Genomic DNA, 22,574 nt, shown 5'->3' on the forward strand with positions numbered 1-22,574 from the left:
ACTCATTTTATGAAGCCAGCATCATCCTGATACCAAAACTGGGAAGAGACACGACAAAAAAAAGAAAATTTCAGGCCAATATCCCTGATGAACATCGATACGAAAATCCTCAATAACATAATGGCAAGCCGAATCCAGCAGCACATCAAAAAACGTATTCACCATGATCAAGTCGGTTTCATCTCTGAGATGCAAGGTTGGTTCAACGTACACAAATCAATAAGCATAATCCATCACATAAACAGAACCAAGACAAAAACCACATGATTATCTTGATAGATGCAGAAAAGGCCTTTGATAAAATTCTACATCCCTTCATGTTAAAAACTCTCAATAAACTAGGTATTGATGGAACATATCTCAAAATAATAAGAGCTATTTATGACAAACCCACAGCCAATATCATATAAAATGGGCAAAAGCTGGAAGCATTCCCTTTGAAAACCAGTACAAGACAAGGATGCCCTCTCTCACCATTCCTATTCAACATAGTATTAGAAGTTCTGACCAGGGCAATCAGGCAAGAGAAAGAAATAAAGCGTATTCAAATAGGAAGAGAGGAAGTCAAGCAGTTTCTGTTTGCAGATGACATGATTATATACTTAGAAAACCCCATCATCTCAGCCCAAAAACTTCTTGAACTGATAAAACTTCAACAAAGTCTCAGGATACAAAATCAATGTGCGAAAATCACAAGCATGCCTTTACACCAACAATAGGCAAGCAGAGAGCCAAATCATGATGAACTATCATTCACAATCACTACAAAGAGAATAAAATACCTAGGAATACAGCTAACAGAGGATGGGAAGGACCTCTTCAAGGAGAACTACAAACCACTCCTCAAGGAAATAAGAGAGGACGCAAATGGAAAAACATTCCATCTTCATGGATAAGAAGAATCAATATCTTGGAAATGGCCATACTGCCCAAAGTAATTTATAGATACAATGTTATTCCCATCAAACTATAATTTCAATTTATAAAAATGTATTGAGACCTGTTTTGTGGCTATCATATGGTCTATCTTGGAGAATGTTCCGTGTGCTGATGAGAAGAATGTAATCTTCTGTAAATATCTACTAGGTCCATTTGTTCTAGAGTGTAGTTTACATCTATTGTTTCTTTGTTGACTTTCTGTCTCAATGATCTCTCTGGTGCTGACAGTGGAATACTGAAGTTCCCCACTGTTATTGTGTTGTTGTCTTATCTCTTTTCTTAGGTCTAGTAGTAAATGTCTTATGAATCTGGGAGCTCCAGTGTTAGCTACATCTAAATTTAGGATTGTAATATCTTCCTGTTAGATTGATCCTTTTATCATTATATAATGACCTTCTTTGCCTTTTTTTACTGTTGTTGCTTTAAAGTCTGTTTTATCTGATATGAGAAAAGCTACTCCTGTTTACTTTTGGTTTCCATTTGCATGGAATATCTTTTTTCACCCTTATACCTTGAATTTATGTGGGTCCTTGTGTGTTAAGTGAGTCTCTTGAAGATAGCAGATACTTGGTTTGTGATTTTGTATCCATTCTGCCAATCTGTATCTTTTAAGTGGAGCATTTAGGCCCATTTATGTTGAACATTAATATCAAGATGTGAGGTACTGTTTCAGTCATCATGTTGTTACCTACATACGTTGTTTTCTTCATTGTGTTATTGTTTTATAGACCTTGTGAGTTTTATGCTTTCAAGAGTTTGTATTCTGGTGCATATCAATCTTTTGTTTCAAGAGTTAGAACTCCTTTTGGCATTTCTTATAAAGCTGGTCTGGTAGTGACAAATTCCCTCAGCATTTGTTTGTGTAAAAATGACTTTATTTCTCCTTCATTCATAAAACTTAGTTTTGCCAGATACAAAATTCTTGGCTGAGAGTTATTCTGTTTAAGGAGACTAAAGATAAGACTCCAATCCCTTCCAGCTTGTAAGGTTTCTGCTGAGGAATCATGTATTTTTCATCCTTGCAAATAGTAAAGATTTCCCTGACTATTACATCAATAGGTTTCAGGGGGAGGGCAGATGCTTGCTAGAATTGAGAAGCCACTGCTCAGTTGGGGCCATTTTGGCAAGCTGAGACAAAATCTTGAAGCACGGTATTTGTTGGGAGCAAAGAGGAATTTATAAATTCCAAAAATTACCTGTACCTATCAAAAGAAAACTTTGGAGGTCTGAATGTCAAGTTTTCCTATAAGTCATTGGTAGTGAACACTCAGCAAATGACAGAGAGTATGTTTCCTCCAGCCTAGGGAGGCAGTGGGGTGGGGAACTAGGAAGAAGAGGCCAGGGAGGGGAAGGGCAAGCAGGCAGATATGACTTTCCTTCCAGACCAAACCCCAAGATTGAGGCATGCTGGGAATAAGCAGAAAAATTAGAGGGATTTCCAAAGCAGTGAGCCTCATGTCCTAATTCATGTTTGGGAGCTGGGACAAGATCCCTTCCCAGGCTGGCTCCCATAAAGGTACAGAATCCAAGAGAATCTCCACTGACTGGCACATCTTAGGCCCTTTGTAAATAATTTTGAGTAAAAGAATAAAGAAAAAGGGGCCAGGTGCAGTGGCTCACACCTGTATCCCAGAACTTTGGGAGGCTAGGGCAAGAGGATCACTTGAGGCCAGGATTTCAAGACCAGCCTGGACAACATATCAAGACCTGGTCTATACAAAAAATTTACAAAATAAATTAAAAAAAGAAAAAGGGAAAAAGAAAGGAACAGAGAAAGGGAAGAGGGAGAGAATACAGAGGAGAAAAAGAAAAGTGGGATGAAGCAGAGGAACCAGAAAAATGCAGCTTTTTTGTTTCTTATTCTGCAAGTAACACAGTTTGTGCACTGGAGTAGACACATGCATGCAGGCATGCAAGCAAGCATGGGTTGACTGAGGTAGTTCTGAACACTCTGTGACTCCAAATCTAATCCAGTTTGGAACTGAAAGTCTGAATCCTGCTTGGGGATTTAGGTTTCTTCTGTCTGTTCTTCTGGGCTCTGACCCTAGACAGGAAACAATTCTAATCTCAAAATTGTCTGATGCCTCATGTCCACCTCAACCCCATTCCCTCCCTATGATAAGAGAAAAGAAGACTAGGTATAAACCAAGTTGGTGTTAGGTTTGCTCTTCCTTTGTGGGGGAGTCTACTGATGGGGTGGCCTAGGGGACAAGGTTGGGGCTGTCTGTGCTCCAGGCACATGTGGCTGGAGAGGAGGTCATGCCAGCTGGTCAGGTGAGGGGCCTGATAAACACCAAGAGAGTAACAATTTCACTTTTCTTTCTTACGTCTTGGGCATTTTTTTTTTTCTGTTTTCTTTTTGAACTTGGCCATATTCTTTTCTCCTTTTTTCTAAAAAAGAAAAAACCCACATCTTTTATGGCTACAAATGTTGATCTACAAACCTGCAATGTCATTACTTTTTTAAGTAATTTTTTTCCTGTTTTCCCTGACTTTGAGAAGGCAAGAAAACCATGTGACCTATGTGAAAAAAGTACTCCATTTTAGCTGGAAATTGAATTTGGGGATTGAATAAAGATGGATCAGGAATATACTAGAGAACTAACATTTAATATATGTCATTTAAAAATTTTTTTTGGGACAGAGTCTTGTTCTGTTATGCAGGCTGGAGTGCAGTGGCATAATCTCAGCTCACTGCAATCTCCACCTCCTGGGTTCAAGTGATTATCCCACCTCAGCCTCCTGAGTAGCTGGCATAACAGGTATGCACTCCCAGGCTAACTTTTGTATTTTTAGTAGAGATGGGGTTTCACCATGTTGGCCAGGCTGGTCTTGAACTCCTGGCCTCAAGTGATCCTCCTGCCTCAGCCTCCCAAGGTGCTGGGATTACAGGCATGAGCCAGCATGCCTTATTAATTTTAAAATTAATAAGCAGTTTTTCAAGACTAGAAAAAGATTGTTATAAACCATGGATATTAAAAGGTTTCCTAGCCAAAATTCAGGGCCAGAAATTATACAGTTACGAGATAAACAGATTTGAATGTTTAAAAAATTAAAAATATACAGAAGGAGCAGGACTGAAAAAAACTGTTCACAGTTCAAAAAACACCCCGACACTATTAAAGCAAAAACAATATTTAAATATACATAGCATATAGAAGGTCAATATCCTTATTAGATAAAGCAAAAGATGAATGGTAATCTAGGAAAATAAGCAAAAAACATAAGTTAAAAATGCTTAAGGAGGAAATGAAGATGACAAATTTATTTAGAAATCATCTCTATATTACTAATAATCAAAGAAACTCATTGTTTGGATGTTAAGGATACCTAAACATTTAAAAAGTTTTATTACATCCGGCATTGAGGATGTAGGAAATGAATACTCATATATTGTTAAAGGGAATATAAATCATTACGTTTTCTGAGCAGCAAATTGGTAACATGTATAATTAAGATATAGATTCTAACCAAGTAAGCTTGTGTTTAAGAATCAATTCTAAGGAAATTATTGGACAAGTGTGCAAAGATACAAATACACACAAACCTGATTTCTATTTTCATATAAAAATAAGAAATAAACTGTCCACTAGTAGGTGATTATTTAAACAAATTGTGGTGAATCATACGTAACATGCCATGCAGTTAAAAAAATAGATAACATTGATACAGAGATGATACACAATGAAAAAAGTGATCTATAGAATAGACTATATAGTATGAGCTTATATATAAAAAGAAAAATGTATGCATACTTATACAAAAATAAAGTGGGGGACGCAGATTAAATAGATGTTTAACTTTATGATTTATAATTTTCTTTTTTTAAAATTTTATTATTATTACATTTTAAGTTTTAGGGTACATGTGCACAATGTGCAGGTTAGTTACATATGTATACATGTGCCATGTTGGTGTGCTGCACCCATTAACTCGTCATTTAGCATTAGGTATATCTCCTAATGCTATCCCTCCCCCCTCCCCCCACCCCACAACAGTCCCCGGAGTCTGATGTTCCCCTTCCTGTGTCCATATGTTCTCATTGTTCAATTCCCACCTATGAGTGAGAACATGCAGTGTTTGGTTTTTTGTCCTTGCAATAGTTTGCAGAGAATGATGGTTTCCAGTTTCATCCGTGTCCCTACAAAGGACATGAACTCATCTTTTTTTATGGCTGCATAGTATTCCATGGTGTATATATGCCACATTTTCTTAATCCAGTCTATCGTTGTTGGACATTTGGGTTGGTTCCAAGTCTTTGCTATTGTGAATAGTGCCGCAATAAACATACGTGTGCATGTGTCTTTATAGCAGCATGATTTATAATCCTTTGGGTATATACCCGGTAATGGGATGGCTGGGTCAAATGGTATTTCTAGTTCCAGATCCCTGAGGAATCGCCACACCGACTTCCACAATGGTTGAACTAGTTTACAGTCCCACCAACAGTGTAAAAGTGTTCCTATTTCTCCACATCCTCTCCAGCACCTGTTGTTTCCTGACTTTTTAATGATTGCCATTCTAACTGGTGTGAGATGGTATCTCATTGTGGTTTTGATTTGCATTTCTCTGATGGCCAGTGATGATGAGCATTTTTTCACGTGTTTTTTGGCTGCATAAATGTCTTCTTTCAAGAAATGTCTGTTCATATCCTTCACCCACTTTTTGATGGGGTTGTTTGTTTTTTTCTTGTAAATTTGTTTGAGTTAATTGTAGATTCTGGATATTAGCCCTTTGTCAGATGAGTAGGTTGCGAAAATTTTCTCCCATTTTGTAGGTTGCCTGTTCACTCTGATGGTAGTTTCTTTTGCTGTGCAGAAGCTCTTTAGTTTAATTAGATCCCATTTGTCAATTTTGGCTTTTGTTGCCATTGCTTTTGGTGTTTTAGACATGAAGTCCTTGCCCATGCCTATGTCCTGAATGGTATTACCTAGGTTTTCTTCTAGGGTTTTTATGGTTTTAGGTCTAACATGTAAGTCTTTAATCCATCTTGAATTAATTTTTGTATAAGGTGTAAGGAAGGGATCCAGTTTCAGCTTTCTACATATGGCTAGCCAGTTTTCCCAGCACCATTTATTACATAGGGAATCCTTTCCCCATATAATTTTCTTTTTCTTTGTTTTGAGACAGCGTCTTACTACATTGTCAAGCTGGTTTCAAACTCCTGGGCTCAAGCAGTTCTCCCACGTTGGCCTCCCAAAGTGCTGGGATTACAGGTGTGAGCTACCATGCCTAGCCTGATTTACAATTTTCTGCACTGAAGATTTTATTAGGAATATTGTACCACACAGGACAGGGTAGGCTGTGCCGCAGTAACAAATGAAACCAAATTTTGGTGGCTTAACATTGAAAAGTGTTTTTCTCTATCACATGAAGTTCTCTGTAGGACAACAGGACCCTCTGTAGGACTGGAAGTCCTCTGTAGGGCCCTCCAGGGCTGCTGTCCTCTATGTGGTAGGTCATGCTGCTTTGGCCTTCTGGCGCCTCCCTCTTCGACACACTTCCACAGGCAGGAAAAGAATGTGGAGAGCTGCAACGGGCTCTCACATGCTGTGACCCAGAAGTGACACCCATCTCTCTGGCTTATTTGCCAGAGCTAGTATAGCGGAGCTGCCTCCTGCAAGGGGGATGATAATGGAGCTTTCCAAGTGTCTGGGAAGGGGAGAAGAATTGGAACTAGAGGAGGGCAGTCATAATGCCCACCATAAACATGGGCAGGGTGAGCACTGCTAGTTGTTCCTCTTTCTCTGGTCTCCCTTTTTCTTTAGTAATAAAGCCCCTGATTCTTATAGATTAAAGATTACATTTCCCAGCCTCCTTTGAAGTCAGGTGTGGCCATGCAACCAGTCCTGGCAATAAAATGATATAAATTTTTTTTTCTTTTTTGAGATGGAGTCTCACTCTGTTGCCCAGGCTGGAGTGCAGTGGCATGATCTTGGCTCACTGTAACCTCTGCCTCCCAGGTTCAAGCAATTCTCCTGTCTCAGCCTCCTGAGTAGCTGGGATTACAGGTGCACACCACCAGGCCCAGCTAATTTTTTTTGTATTTTTAGCAGAGATGGGGTTTCACCATGTTGGCCAGACTGGTCTTGAACTTCCAACCTGAAGTGATCCACCCACCTCGGCCTCCCAATAGCAAATTATTAATGATAGCAAATTACTATCTGTGACCGGAAGCATTTAGGGTCCTTCAGTGGAGGAGGTGTGCCCTTCTTTGACTTTGCCATTTTCTCTTTAGCTGGAACACAGACATGCTGGCTGGACCTCAATGAAGGGGATGCCACATGCTGAGGATGATGGAGCCACATGCTGAGGATGATGGAGCAACAAGCAAGAATAAGCCCAGGACCCTACAGTGTATGACACCAGCTCTTGACCACCTACCTCTCTTGCTTTAGCTACTATTATTATTATTATTATTATTATTTAGTGGGGTGAGGTTTGCTGTCACACACAGCAACATAATCCTCTTTTTTTTTTTTTTTGAGACAGAATCTCACTCTGTCACCTAGGCTAGAGTGTAGTGGTGTGATCTTGGCTCGCTGCAACCTCTGCCTCTTGGGTTCAAGCGATTCTCCTTCCTCAGCCTCCCATGTAGCTGGGATTACAAGCGCCCACCACCACGCCCAGCTAGTTTTTGTATTTTTAGTAGAGACAGGGTTTCATTATGCTGGCCAGGCTGGTCTCGAACTCCTGGCCTCAAGTGATCCACCTACCTCAGCTTCCCAAAGTGCTGGGATTATAGGCATGAGCCACTGTGCTGGGCCAGCAACATAATCCTAATGGTGACAGCACACTGCTTTTAGAAAAGTCCAGGAACTTTTCTATGTTGAAAAAAAGTGAAATCATGATTTTAAAAAGCATAATGCTTTTTCTGGCTTGGATATCTTTTATGGCCTAGAATGGCATAATAACAGTAAGGTAACATCAATCCATACCACAGAGACCAAATAGTTTCTTCTTTACACTTATGCTCCGCCCTGGGAGATTTTCCCAGAGAGAGTTTATTTCTATTATCCATAGGATCTTGGAAGTAATGAGAAAGTAATTTTTGAATAAGCAGTTTTCTATTTTGGGCAATAGTGAATTGACAAAGGTTTGACAGTATTCTTTCTGCCCCTTCCTTTCTATGGAGAACGATGGCTCCTGAAAAGAGTTCCTGGGGACCAGGTTGTTAATCCGGTGGCAACCAGCCCTTACCCAGGGGATCCTGAAAAAAATCCATTAATCCTTTCCATATCTTAATTTCCTCATCGCTAAATTGGAATAGGTCATTCAATCTTCTCCAAGGGTGGTTGTGAAAATAAAATAAAATTATCCATGAGAAAAGTTGAAATACTACTAGATAAGCCAGTGCAATATAGGAGAAACTGTTAAAATGATAATTTAGATTTTAAGATGGTAAAATTTAATCCATTTTTCCTGACAATAATTAGATATTTGTTGTTTGAAAATCACATTTGTCATGTGAGAGTTCTGTGATTTTTGTGACAATGACCATATCACCAGCAAACAGACGAATATCCAGCTGTTTTTTCCCCTCTAAGGATAGTGGTATTAACTTACTCCAGAAATGTGAATAATGGTAGCGATGGTGAGGGGTGAATTAACATGCACAATTTTACCAGCACATGCCCACAACTCCACCAGTTGTACATGCTCAGTCATAGTGTCACATGTGTGTTTTAATGAGTTTTTCGCTTCTCAATTTTCTCAGAAAGGCCACGTGAGAAATATGGAGATTGGAATTCTAGGAAAAAGCTTGATCCATGGGTTGGATCAAGCTGCACTTCGGACAAGCTGTACTTTCAGTATAGTACCATGAATATACTTAGGACACTCATTCTCAGTAACGGTGATATTGCTGCCAGTAGTGCAAAAACTCATTCTTGAGTGCTGAGAAAAATCTTATATAGTGCAGATATACATACATACATATGGACACATTACATAAAATGGACATATATTTGTAGTAGTGAATATCATGGGAAGGGTCTTGATTAAGAAAAAAAATCCAGAAGGGCTCTCTAGCACAGTAATAATGAAAAAAAAAGTTAAGAAATATTGCCTCAGTGTAAAACAGCTCTGAATTTAGATTCCTGGTGACTGTACTCTGAGACCAGCAATCTCCAAGTTTTACCTTGTGTGACCCTTCGTGGTGTACTAGGCGTCTTCTGGGACCTCTTTCCTTCATTCATTTCTGAAGTGCCATCAGTGATCTCTGGAAAATGAAAGATCTTAGTAAATGCCCCTTGGGAAGCTCCATGGAGAATCTCCCAGAGACCCAGGAAGGCCCTTGCACACTCTGAAGCTGAGTCTTGGAGGCTCCAGGTCTTACCCTCCTAAGAATGCATCTACCAAGAGATTTGGTGCTGCTCATGACACTGTGCCTGTCTGCCACTCAGGGGAGGAGCAGACCACAGTTAGTTAGCAGTGGTTACTCTACCAATGGAGACATCCACAGTGGGGTGCAGCCATCTGAACCCCTTGGCCAGAGTCTCTCAAAGTAAGGTCTGTGAGCCCCTAGGGGGTCTGTCAAACCGTTTCAGAAAATTTGCAAGGTCAAAATTGTTTTCATAATATGATGTTATTTGCCTTTTTCACTATTTCAACCTTTGTACAGATTGAGCAAGAGCAATGGCAGATAAAACTGCTGGTGCCTTAAGACACATCAAAGCAGTGTCCCCAAATCTCAGCAGGAATCACTGCATCCTTTATTACCACCTACTCACTGTACCAAAAAAAATAAAAATAAAAGCAAGATTCACTTGAGAATGTTCTTGGTGAGCCAGTAAAAATTATTAATTTTATTAAATTTCTACCCTTGAGTACATATCTGACATCTTAATATTCTATGTGAAAAACTGAAGAGCACATATAAAGCACTTCTATTGCATCCTGAAGTACCACAGTAGCCTCAAGAAAACACTTGTGTGATTGAGATACAAGCTCACTGTATAATTCCAAACATATATTTTCCAAACAGCTGTACTATTATAAAATCTTGCATTAGTAGAAGGTCCATTCAAAATGCAAGGTGGATTAATGTATTTTATTCTAACAGAGTATGAAGTTAATTGATATGGTTTCAAATTTTACATTACAACTAATATTTAAGAAACTATCACTTGTTGAGTGTTGGTGTAGTATTAAAGGTGAATATCCACAGATATCTCAAAAGACTGTTAAATTACCTCACCCTTTTAAACTAGATATCTGTGTAAGGCCAGATTTTCTTTCTATCCTTCAATCAAAGCAACATATCACAACTGAATGCAGAAACAGTTATAGGAATCCAGCTGTCTTTTTATAAAGCTCACTCACAATCAAAGAGATTTGCACAAACATAAAATGATGTCACTCTTTTCACTAATTTTTTTTTTGTTTTAGAAAATATATTTACTTTTCATAAAATAATGCTATTTATGTTAACAGGCAATTGGTTTATTATTGTTACTTTTACATGAATTAATATTGTAAAATTATTAGTTTTAATTTCTAATCAGGTACATGTAGATAGACATAAACAACATAAACAGAAGCTCCTTAAGGTCCTCAATAATTTTTGAGAGCATAAAGGAGTCCTGAGACCAAAAAATTTGAGAGCTGCTGCCCCAGGCCACAGCCATCCCTGTGAACATGTCTGTTTCTTCCACAAAACTTTTCAGATGCAACAGATGCTTGCTCTCTTTGTCCCTCTTGTTATACCCCATCCTCATTCTCTGTACTTTTTCCTTTTACTATTGACTTTACATATCTACTTAACTCTGTACCTGCTTCAGGAGAGACCCTCCCACACTGAGCCATTCAAATGGCAGATTCCATCATCAGCCTTACCCTCTGATCTGGACTTTCGGGCACATTCAGTTCTCGCCTTTTGGGCCCTTGTCTCTACCGTGGAGTTACAAGTTGAGTCATCTTTCTTTTGAGGAACCTGATCCACACTTTTGAGCTTCTTTTGGATTCCGTGTCTAGATGAGGCTGTCCCTGGACCAAATAATGACTTGTTAATAGTTTAAATTGGGGTCTTCAGTGAGCCTCCTACAGTCCCAATCAGTGACTTCCCTTCTCATGCCCCTAACTCCCACCCTTTCAGATCTCTGTACCCCTGTACCTCACTTTTCTCCTGCTATTTCTCTATAATTATATCCTTCTTCTTATGTGTACCTTTCTTTGCCTCCCCAAATTACCATCTGCTTTCACTCCTGGTATGACCTGTTGCAATCAACTAGATAAAGCTGGGGAAATCCTAGAGCTTATTTCCTGATTTTCGTTTGTATCGGCCCGCACCACGAGGTGGCCACACAGTCTCGTCTAGGTGGAGAGGAGGTTGTCTTATAAAGCACCTCTCCAGGTTCCCCCACGGCCCGTGTGTGGTACAAGAGATTTCCAAAAGTTTCTAGGTGCCTTCAGTGGGCAAAGTGCAAGGTATTAAAAAAACCGAGAGGGAAGGACCCTGCCAAGAAGGCGGCTACCATGAGGGAGAGATGGAAGGTGAGGCTGAGACCCAGAGGAGGTGCAATGCCAGAGGGTGCAGAGGTGAGTTTGCTTCATTGTGGAAAAAGAACACAATTTTCACTGGCTGTTGACTTTAGAAGCTGATCCCACAGGATGACCGCTGTCCTGTTGAACAAGAACGTTTCTCTGCAGGTTAGAAAGGACACAGAGTGTGCAGCCATGCCTCCCGCACGCAAGTGCGGTGATATCCGCAGGCCACTTCCGGAGGAAAAGGCATGGGTGAACCCTTAAGAGGGGGCGGAAGCGAAAGCCCGGTGGGACCCAGGGCTGGCGGGAAGTTCAAACACGGAAGTTACTGAATATTTATCCAGAAGAGGTGGGGCAGTCTGATAGAGCCTAAAACTTGCCTTTCATTGCCAAGTTTAGGGTTTTTTCTGCATAACTGAAGGAGGGTTTCAGAGATGAGAACACTTACAGAAAATATGAGAGTGTGGTATGTATATTTTCAGCACTACTATATATATTTTTTCTCATACAATTTTGAAACATCTTTTTATGTGTTTTGTTTTTTAAAAAATAAAGCTGATTAATTAATTGTAAAATAATTATGACTCTTAAAAATATCTCTGTTGGGCTGCGGGCAGGGAGGAATGGGGAGTTGTTTAATGGGTACAGGGTTTTAGTTTTACAAGATAAAAGAGTCCTGGAGATGGATGGTGGTGATGGTTGCACAACATTGTGAATGTATTTTAATACCATTGAACTATGCACCTAAAAATGGTTGAGATGATAAATTTTATGTCATGTGTATTTTACCCCAGTAAAAAATTGGAAAATTGGAAAAAAGAAAATTAAAAGCACATCATCTGTCACATTTAAAATAAAACGATTCTTTTAAAAAACCTGAAAAATTTCATTTAAATACAATATGAAGAAAGGCAAATCTGGAAGGGACTGGAGTCTACTCCTTTCGGTAGCTTGGCAGAGAGATGTCAAAAGGTCAGAGTTACCTCAACAGAACTGACCAGCTGACACTGACTCCAGAGGTTTCCCCTCTCTAACAAAGTCACTTCTCTGACCAGGGAGTGTTCATAATTGTATAGTTGCATAGACATTCCCTGTCTCCCTAATCCTATAACGTGTAGAGCATTGTGAGAGTGGGCATCTCACTACTGGGCTGCTGGCCATGGGGTGTGCAGAGTACGTATGTCTGCCCTAAATATGGGATAATAAGAATTTGGAGAATTGTATTGGAAATTTCCCTCCAATAACCTTTAGTTTGTATCTACACCATGTGGTGCCCATAATGTCTATGACCCCTTTTCATAACACAATAATGAATTCTCAAACTATCCTTTGTCAGATCATTATTCAAATTTTGGGTTACAGAAAGTATGGTTTCTTTCATTTGTTTTTCATTAAAAAAATAATTAATAGCTAATTTGTGCCAGGACATTACCATCTAGCCTAGAAGAGACACATTATGTAAGTAATTACAATAGAGTATTTGGAACCTTCCAAAAGAGCCAGTGCTGGGTGCTGTAGAAATTATGGGACCAGCTTGGCTAATTTAGGGGTCAGAGTATGTATTCCTGAGATAGACATAAGTCAACACGACTGATGAAAAGGAGATAACTAAACATTTATGGGGAGTAGTGTAGGTTCAGAATATAGCATCCAAAGAGAATAGCACATGCCAAGGATCAAAGGGGAGAGAAATGAAATGGGAAGAAATGAAAGTTCAGAGTGGTTGACTGGAGTTTTGAGTGGAAAGAGATATATTAATAGTTGGAGGGTAAGGCATGAGTTAGACTGGATAGAGCTTTAACAATCACATTAACGACAGTGAACATTACCCTAAGGGCAATAGGAGGCCATGGACAAGATTTAAGCATGGAAATAAACTAATTAGATTTTAATGTAGAAAAGAAGAGGGTGAACCAATAGACCTTGTCAATATGCTAATAGAGTTCAGTTAGTCATGGATGACTAAGGTTTTTGCTTGGCACCTGGGTAGATTAAGTTCCTCATTTCAAGTTAAACTGCAACAGGCTCCCAAGGGCCTGTGAAACCCTACATAATCTGATTCTTGTTTACTTTTTCACTTCCTACCACCTTCTTTCTTCATCATCACCAACAACACTGGTCTTTCCTCTCTGCCTCAGGTTCTTTGCACTTTTGAGTCCCTCTGCCTGGACCATCCAATCCAAAGTGACTCCCACCCCAACCTGCAAGTCACTATTGTAATCCTATCCATTATTTTCTTTCATCCTGTCATCAGTACTTGAAATTATCTTGTTTATGTGCTTTCTAGTTTATATTCTTTCCTTCCCCTAGCCAGGATGTAACCTCCATGAGCTTTCCCCTTTGCTTTTTGCTCACTTTCTTACTTTCTCTCTTTAAAAAAAATCTGTCTTCAGCTTTCAGAATGGGTATATACAGTTAGTGCTCACTGCATATTTGTTGGAATAAATGTCTGAATGGTACTTAGAAGACTAGGTTTTTGGTAAAGATGGTGAATTTAATTTCAGGCATATTGAGACTGTAGTGTCAATGGGAGACTTGCATACAAAGACGCCCAGTGTGCAGCTGGCTATGTGTTTCTTGAAGACAAACCTGAGTTGAAGATGTAGAGTTGGGAGCCATCAGTGTAAAGGTGGTAATTGAAGTTGTGAGAGTGATTGACAAAGCTCAGGAGTGTGAGTTGAATAACCTGACTAGTTTACAATGAACCAAGGAGGCCCATAGAGAACACACATAACATGGTGAGAGGGCACTGACTAATAAGTAGAATGGGGGAGAAAGCAGCTTGTCTCTCCTTCCTGCCCAGGAAGGTCACTTACTTTTCTTAGAATGGAATCATTTCTGTTAAGTGTCTTAAAAGGACACCAGCCCTGTGATTTTGGACACTGGGATCATACTAATGATAAACTAAGTCAGGGAAGAGGAGCTTTAAGCCACTGGCTTAGGCTGCCATCTATTGCTCTGTTTCGTTTTACAGCTAGAGTTGTCTACATATGTTATCACCTCCCATTCATTATCCTCCCCACACAACTGGCTCCTGCCTCCATCACCAAAATTTTTCTTAAATTTTCCAGTGATTCTTTGTGACCAAACTCAAGGCCCTCTTCTCTGAATTTATCTTAGTCTCTCAGTATAGTCAACCATTCCCTCTTGGCTTGCTAACATGTTCTTTCTTGGTGCTCCTCTGTCTTCACTGGTCTCGTTCCCTCAGTCTGTCTTGCTAGATTCCTCTTCCACTGGGATTACTTAGAGCAGGGCTAGGTCTGTGGTTCTCTTTTCTTCTCCCATAGATCAGAATACCTTTATTTTATTGATAACTCATATATATACATATATCTGGTCCAGATATTATATATTATCTGGTCCAGATTTTATATATATATATATATATATACATACACACACACACACACACATATCTGGTCCAGATATTATATATTATCTGGTCCAGATTTTATATATATATATATGGACCACACTTTTTCAGTGAGTGCCAAATTGCCATATTGTGGGGAATATAACTTCCTGATTTCTCAGTGTTCCTGTAAAAAGCCCTAGTCCCGGAGACACAGAAATGTATGCAATATAAATATAGGAAATACTTGCTTTCACTTTCCCAGAAACATTTTCGTCTTCCCACACCATGAGAATTAGAGCTATAGCTATTTTTCTAGTTAATTACTCTGATCTAGAGGGAGAATAGAACCTCTCTTATCTCCTGAGATGGCCAAATGGGTTCACCCAGGACTAGCTTCCTAGGTTAAATCCTAAAGTACCAGGAAAACTGGAGTGGTCTTTCCCTAGGTATTTATATATCACAAGGGGTAAAGCCCAGAACTTGGAGACATCTTTAGGTTGTAAAAGCCAGCAACACCTAGAGTTTCTCTGGCCTTTGGAAAGATGCATTTAAATTCCAAAGGTTAGGATGGAGAGCTTTGGAACGAGGATCTTTTCCATTTTATCTCAAAGCAGCAAAGTTTTTTCTTTTCCTTTCAGGAGGAAAGGATGATGGCTATCCCTCTCATGTATCTAAACAGAAAAATCTATCATTCTACATCCCTTATACATGAGTTGTAGTCTATTTTGAATAGAAAGATTCCATTAGCTCTCTTAGCATTGCCTTTGGGTTTGTGTATGGGAGACAGACGCTGCAATATTGCTCTGGCTGATAAGCTGGTTGTGAATATCAGTAAAGAATTATTTTCCCTGACCAGATACCTTGTGTTCCTGCAGCACTCATATATATAAGGAGATACCAATGCAAGTGGAGTAACATCTTAGACCCTTTACAGTTCTTGACAAAACACACATCTATACACAGCTGCATAGATGTCTAGCAGAAACCTCTAAAGGAACAGGTCAATAATTGAACTCTAAGAGTTATCCCCCAATATATTTGCATCTTCCCTCAGCAATGGGCATTACCACTTACTTGTTCAAGCCAGAAATTGAAGAGTGGGCCTTGATTTTTCTCTTTCTCATCTGTAGCTAATAATATGTCAAATCCTGTCAACAATACCTGCAAAACTGATCTTGAATTGGCACTCTTCTCTGCATCTCCACTGTCAGATCTGAATCCAAGCCACCAAGAACTCTCATGGCATCTGCCCCAAAATGGCTACCCTGCCTCCATTCTTTCCCAGCTCCAACTCATTCTTTACACTGTAGCAAAATTGAGCTTACGTTGTGTCACTTCACTGACTAAATCTCTGCAATGGCTTCCCATTGCATTTAGAATAAAATTCAACCCTCCACAGCTTGACCTACAAGCCCTGCATGAGCTGTTTCCAGCCTCCAGCTTCCTCTTGTACTCTCATCTTACCTCTTGGGAGGCTTTTTTTCTTATGTCTCCTTTTTGGAGTTGACCAGATACATCTTTTTCTTTTCTTTCCTAAAAAGAAAGGATAATGTTTTATAGTTACAAACATTGATCTCCCAATCTTGTATGTCAATGATATTCAGCTTTTACTTTTGGTCTTCAAACCACATTGCTAGAAGTTCATTGGTGACCTTAGGTGATGGTACTTCAGGGAGTAATAGGGGAAGAAGGACTCTAAAATGACAGAGGAAAAGGAGAAATGAAGAAATGGAGACAGGGAGTTTAGGTAGCTCATTTCTAGAAGTTTGGTTGTGAAATGAAGGAGAGAGATATGGAAGTAGTTGAAGTGAGATGAGAATCAAGAAAAAGCATTTTTTAATGAGCTGTGATACATGTAATGCAGATTCTTGTGTGAGACATACTGCTTTAATGAATACTTGAGAGAGAAGGGATCATGGATACTATAAGATGAGGCGGAAGGATTGTCTTAGAAGAGAAGGAGGGAACTCGGAGAGGAGGGAGACAGATGTAGTTAGGGTTTGTAGGACTAGCAGCACAAATAAGGGGATTCTCATCTGATATCTCCTTATGGTGCAGGAGGGAAAGTCACTGATTGAGCAAAAAGCAGGAGGTGAGGGGGTCAGAGGTTTGAAAAATAGGGCTTGAGGTTTGAAAGGATTATTGCAGGAAGTAGCATTGTCACACAGTAAGGAGAGATGATTTGTGCTGGAACCATAAAGACCAGTGAGTGCACTCTGCCCTGCTGTGGAACTCTCTCCAGCACTGCTGGCTTTCAGATGCAGTGTACAGGAAGTAGGTAAGTAGGGTCTTCCAAGACTTGCCAGAGAGTTCTAGGAAAAGGCAGAGAGGAAAGGCAGGTTTAAGATAATGGCAATAGATTACTGAAATGATGAATCTTGGACTGTGAGTTAGTGTCAATGTTAAAAAGCTGGGAAGCAAAGAAAAGCAGATGATGTCTTGGAAGGAGGAAAGGCCAGTGGACTGGTGATCCAAATGAAGTTGAAGGACAACTTCAGAGGAAACAACAAATAAATAAGAACAGAAAAATATATTTTTGATTCTTTTTCTTTTGTTAGAATTGGGCTGGGAAAGAGTGATCAGAGGTTGAATGATAGCTATAGAAGGAGAAAAGCTCAAGGACAGGTATCAAAAAAGGAATTCTGAAATTAACTGTTGGGAAATCGAGCCAGGTTTGAATGACGATAGGGTCTATAGCTTGCCTTTGGGTATGGGAGGCCAAGGATTGGTGGAGGAAAAAGTCATGGAAAATGAGAAGATGAAGGATTTGAGGGGCCAGAGTATTAGATAACAGAGTTGTCTGTTATCCATGTGTACCCTGAAGGCATCTAGGATGATGCTGGGACTTGAAATGACAGAAAAACAGCCTTTGAAAGGATTATTGGGGAAATTATTGGATGATATTGAGGATGAGTGAGTGAACATTTTAATTGAATGGTTAAGACTCAAAGGAGAGGACCAGGGAGGAAGGGGCTGGATGGGGTCAGTAGGCAGCAAAGGACGGACATCTAACCTGTCTCTCACCATGAGGTGTGAGTGATGGATGGCAGAGAATGCCTAGCCATTGAAGTGGGTTCCTCTCTGGGGAACCAACTTTCAGTTAAAGAGGGAAGTGCAATTAACACCCTAAGAAGTTGTGAATATAGGAGATTGATTTTTTCAGAACAGGCAATTCCAATGGCATATTTCAATACCCCCAAATGCCTTCTGGTTTCCTGATAATTTTCATAAAGGCCTTTTTGGAAGATGCAGTGAATGGAAACTGCAGAAACGAACTGTGTGTGGCATCAGGACTGTGGTCACATAGTGGTGCTCTTGACAAGATACAGTCAGAAAAACAGAAAGCAACTCTGAATTCACCCTTCTGACCTTTACAGAAGAAAGGCTTTTCTTACCTTTCTTGTCTGAAGGTGTGCTGGACACCTCCTGGTGCTCTTCTGGGTCATTTGGTTCTGGAGAATTATCTCTTATCTCTGACAAAAGAAATATAAGTCATTTCAGAGCTCAGATCCAGTGAAGAGAAAGTACTGAGGGAAGTCAATGCAAGAACTAGAAAAGTAGAAAGTACATGCAGCCCAGGGCTGGGAATCTGCTTGCCCTAAGAATTCCCTGGCTCTGTCTTGATTTTTACCAACTTGTGGTTATTGTTACCTGTGCGACCATCACAGGGAACTAGGGCACAACTGCCCCACAGCAGAGGCTCAGTCTGATCCTTTTAGAGAGATTATCTTATGGATGGAAGAGAAGTGAGTGAAGAAGGTGCAATGAATGGAAATTGCAGGAATAAACTGTGCTGGGTATCATGACTATAGTCACATAGTTTCTGCTCCCAGCAGCCCCTGCTCAAGGAATGAAGCTGAGAGCGGAAGGTGGTGATATTGAAATCTGATGTCCATAATGAAGGGGAATGTCTTTGCTATATGAAAAATACATCTTATTGCTTTGACGTCTGTGTATGGATATTCTTTAACTGCTCTATCTGTGGTTATTTTACTTGGAGAAATAGTGGAGAAGGCTAAGTGCCTTATATATTTCTGTATATAAGGATTGTCTGAAGAAAGCAGGAGCTAGCCTGTGCTTGCTAGCACCTGTTAACAGCAAAGACATATAAAGCTCTGCTAGTTTTTGCTGCACAAAGAAAGACAGAGAACTTGAAGCCATAACAAATAAAGGCTCATCTCACATGAAGCTGTCACCTTTTTCTTTACACACTGCATTGAGATTGGTCTCAAATGCTGGCCTGCTTAGGAATAGGTGACTGAGGCAGGTGGCAAGCAGTCATTAGACCTTTGGAATAATTTATTACCTTTCAAATTATATTCATAATATCAACTCTTAAACTCCAAATGATATAGAAATGACCAGGGTTGAAAGTGAAAATTCCCCACAGTCAGGTGGGGGCTTGGAAGGAGGACCATCCATGTCTGCTGCACCAATTCACTATTAGGGCCACACAGTGTTTTTGTTCATTTGCTTCGCATTTTGACAGAGCAGTTTTGAGCACTACTTTATTGAAGTGGCCTCAGAAGAGTGGCTCTGTCAAACAGTCCAGCCTGACTCAGTTCCCTGTTCTTTCCCCTGGGGTTCCTGCCACAACCCTTTGTGGCAGGTGAATGTTTCCCTTTCAGGTGCTTTGTGGCATTTGGAGTCCAAACCTACAGGCACTGGTGGGGCTCTGTCCATCATCATCCGTGGCCCTATCCAAATCTACCTTTTCCAGACTTGCCTCCTTTGCCCTCCCCCAGGGACTCTGTATCCATTCAGAGGTCAGGTCTCCTGCCTGTTCAAGCTCCCAAGTGCTGGGTGAACTGGAAGCTGGGCCAAGATTGCTGAGAGGCAGGAGGAGAGCCCCCTCTCTAGAAGAGCCGAATGGCTTTTCCTCTTAGTAAACACAGAAACAAAGGCAAGCTTTTAGGTTGACCAAACCAAGATTACCTGGCATAGAGCCCAAGGGAGAGTGGGGCATCTCTTGAGGGTCTTCTTTATCTCTTATTTGGGGGATCAGGTTGTCACTGGCCACTGAATGGAGGAAGAAAAAGTTTTAGATCTCAGGAACAGCAAGCAGGGACCAGAATGAGGAGGAAAGAGAATGCTCTATTCCAACAAGTAAAAATGACGGGGTAACAGCAACCAAGGCCTGGGAAAGGATGGCATAGAGTGGGAAAGTAAGCAACCGTTCACTCTCAATTAGCCACTTGTTCTTCCATTGCTGTTAGCTTCCTGATTATGTTAACCTTTTTGGATGGTAGGTATTAGAGGAGTGGATGCAATATTATTTGGATCAAAGAGGACCCCTCTTCTCAGTACTGGAGAGCTCAGAATCCGTGATATCATTTTTGGCAATGCCCAATATCATACCATTCTTACATTTAATGTAATCAAACTCCATTATGATGATGGTTTGGGGAGGACAAGTGATACATTTGAGAAGCTAAATATTAGGTCTAGCAGACCTTTAAACATTTTATCATCTTTTCTAGTAATTTTGATAACATTGTTCTTAGAATCCAAACCATATAAAAATGAAGAATGTTGAAACTCTAAGGCCCCCATAATCAGGTGTGGGTGAGGAATCAGCTAAGGGTCACTAGTGTGAGTGTTACGCAGGTCACTTGTCAATTCAGAATGGTGTTTTGGTTGTTGGTTTGTTTTGCATTGCTGCGTTGGTGAATTGGCCCCTTCTGTTTCTTTTCCTTTGTATTGCCCAGTTCTTTTTCCCAGGGTTCCCACCATAGCCTCTTGGTTGGCAGACGCATGTTCTCCCTTCACAGTCACCTTGAGCTAAGCGGTATCAGCCCCAGTCAGTGTTACCTTGCACAGTGCTAGTGAGGAGGCTGGGCATCTCTTCTGAGTCTTCTTCCGCATTCATTTTGGATGTTAACTTGTCATCGGTCACTGAAGGAGGAAAGGAAATTATTACAGATTGCAGGGACTGGATGTCAGGGAGAAGAGTGAATGTTAAAAGTGCCTGGGGCAGATAGAGCATCAAGGCACAAGGGCAGAGGGTTGGAATGTCCCGGGAGTGGGAAGCAGGTGTTCTGGACTCTAGGTCTTACCCACCCCCCGGCAGTGCTCATAATCCCTCTTGAAAAGGGTTGTGTTTGGGTAGGTGGGTGCAAGAGAAGAACTAGGACAATAAAAGTCAAGACGCTGGGATTGGAGGCAACATGGCACAGGCACCTTAGGCTGAGGATATACAGGTGTTGGATGGGATCTGTTTCTCACCTGAAGTGCTTCTTCCCTCCTGGATGAGTCCAGGGAGAGGCAGGACAGGGTCAGATGGGCTGGGCGACTCACTCAGGATCTCATCACTTTGCTGCGAGGATGTTCCAGGCTCACTGACTCTTGGCGCACAGGGTGAACAGCTTGGTTGAGGGGGTTGTGGTGGGGGCAGCGCCAGTGGGGTATGGAGGGAGCTTCCTTCTGCTAGGCCAGTTGGGGCTTCAAGTAGGATTGGTGTGTCTCTGCTCTGCCGTTCATAGGAAGCACCAACTGGGATTGGTGAAGGGACGCACATCAGTACCCTGGAGACTCAGAATTACTTGGGGAAGGAGATTTCTTAATACATGCCTTCCAATAGGATGGGGGCATGGAGTTATTCATTGTCCCCCAGGTGCAGAGAACTGATTCATTGTCATCATTATCCATTTGTGGCCCCTTAATATTTTATTTATCTGGTTTGGGCATTGAGTGCTATAATAAGTGCATCTAAGCCCTGATCTGATACCAAAATGGTTTCACACATAAAAGTTGAGTTTGGGTTTGTACCCAGGGATTTAACTTTTCTTTAATCTTGGTGTCATATAATTTAGTCAATAATGAACATGCTATAGTTTTAAAAGAGGTCTCTGTTTTAATAAATAAACAGATCATACTTCCCCAAAGCAAACAAGAGAAAATAAAAATTCCTTAGCAGGGTGTATTAGGACATTTATATTCTGGTTTCGGCTCATTTCTGCAGAGTCAGCTTCTGTGCCTTCTATTGTACCCTGTGATCTGGTCACACCCAGCTTTCTCTCCCATCCACAATACCCCAGACCGTTGGCTTTCCGCATGCTATTCCCTTGCATGGCTAGTGCTAGGTTTCTCTTAAGATTCTTCTCCATCATTTATTTCAGAAGTAAATGGTCTCAACCAGTGAATGGAAAAAGGAAAGTAACTTCAAATTTTGGAAAGGGATCCAGAACAAAATCATCAAGTTGAAGATCCTGGAAGATGACTGAAGCTCAGCCAGGTCAGGGGCACATCAGTGTGTGGGTCCCCATGGTTCTCAGATGTTCTTACCATAGCCTTTAAGGCCATGCCTCTCCTAGTATTGCCCAGATGCTGCCAGGACGGTGGGCCCTCTGTAGCTGCCCCTACCTGGAGGTGGACTTGCCCCTTTCACTGTCCATTTAGCTCAAGAAATCATCTCTCCCTTTAGGGGGAAGCCATTTGATGGTGAAGTGTCAGAGAGCAAAGGAGGAACTGTCAACAATGGTGATTCCACTAATGAAAATATCCAATGTGAGCTGGTGGTCCTTTGCTTGTTGTTCTGAGGTAAGTGAACATGTGATTTGGCCACAGTGTTTTACTTCCAACCTAAAATGACTTTACTGCCTCTCTCTTTCCCTGGCTGATTTCTTCCCAACTCTGCCACTGTTCTTTTTCCTACTCCTTTATTTATCCAGTCTCTTTTCTTTCTCTACGTACTTCATGATCCATTCTTTCTCAGACCCTCTCTTTCTGTGGCTATGTTTGTGATTCACTCCCTTTCTCTGTAGCTACCTTTTTTCCCTTCTCTGGCTTTACAATC

At 40.7% G+C, this 22,574-nt stretch overlaps 2 protein-coding genes across 8 annotated transcripts in view; one reads left to right on the plus strand and one right to left on the minus strand.

Annotated features, from left to right (window-relative positions):
- SP140 (SP140 nuclear body protein) overlaps positions 1–22,574 on the plus strand; it is a 188,617-nt gene that overhangs the window by 67,357 nt on the left and 98,686 nt on the right. For 2 of the 3 annotated variants that reach the window (XM_063695265.1, XM_063695264.1), the window contains 3 exons: positions 7,178–7,296; positions 21,898–22,013; positions 22,203–22,318. The gene's annotated coding sequence lies outside the window, so the exon portion shown is untranslated. Of the gene's footprint in view, positions 1–7,177; positions 7,297–11,432; positions 11,891–21,897; positions 22,014–22,202; positions 22,319–22,574 lie in introns of those variants that run through there. The other variant, XM_055379691.2, reaches the window with a different exon arrangement.
- SP110 (SP110 nuclear body protein) overlaps positions 1–22,574 on the minus strand; it is a 54,850-nt gene that overhangs the window by 26,334 nt on the left and 5,942 nt on the right. For all 5 annotated transcript variants that reach the window (XM_063695268.1, XM_055379713.2, XM_063695267.1 and 2 more), the window contains exons 4-10: positions 21,005–21,271; positions 20,591–20,674; positions 19,715–19,798; positions 18,175–18,252; positions 16,244–16,312; positions 10,777–10,926; positions 9,080–9,160 (exon numbers count right to left, since the gene is read on the minus strand). In XM_063695268.1, the coding sequence (XP_063551338.1) occupies positions 9,080–9,160; positions 10,777–10,926; positions 16,244–16,312; positions 18,175–18,252; positions 19,715–19,798; positions 20,591–20,674; positions 21,005–21,271 (813 nt within the window). The remainder of the gene's footprint in view (positions 1–9,079; positions 9,161–10,776; positions 10,927–16,243; positions 16,313–18,174; positions 18,253–19,714; positions 19,799–20,590; positions 20,675–21,004; positions 21,272–22,574) is intronic.

Source organism: Gorilla gorilla, chromosome 11 (genome assembly GCF_029281585.2).
Source record: "Gorilla gorilla gorilla isolate KB3781 chromosome 11, NHGRI_mGorGor1-v2.1_pri, whole genome shotgun sequence".
NCBI lineage: Eukaryota > Metazoa > Chordata > Mammalia > Primates > Hominidae > Gorilla > Gorilla gorilla.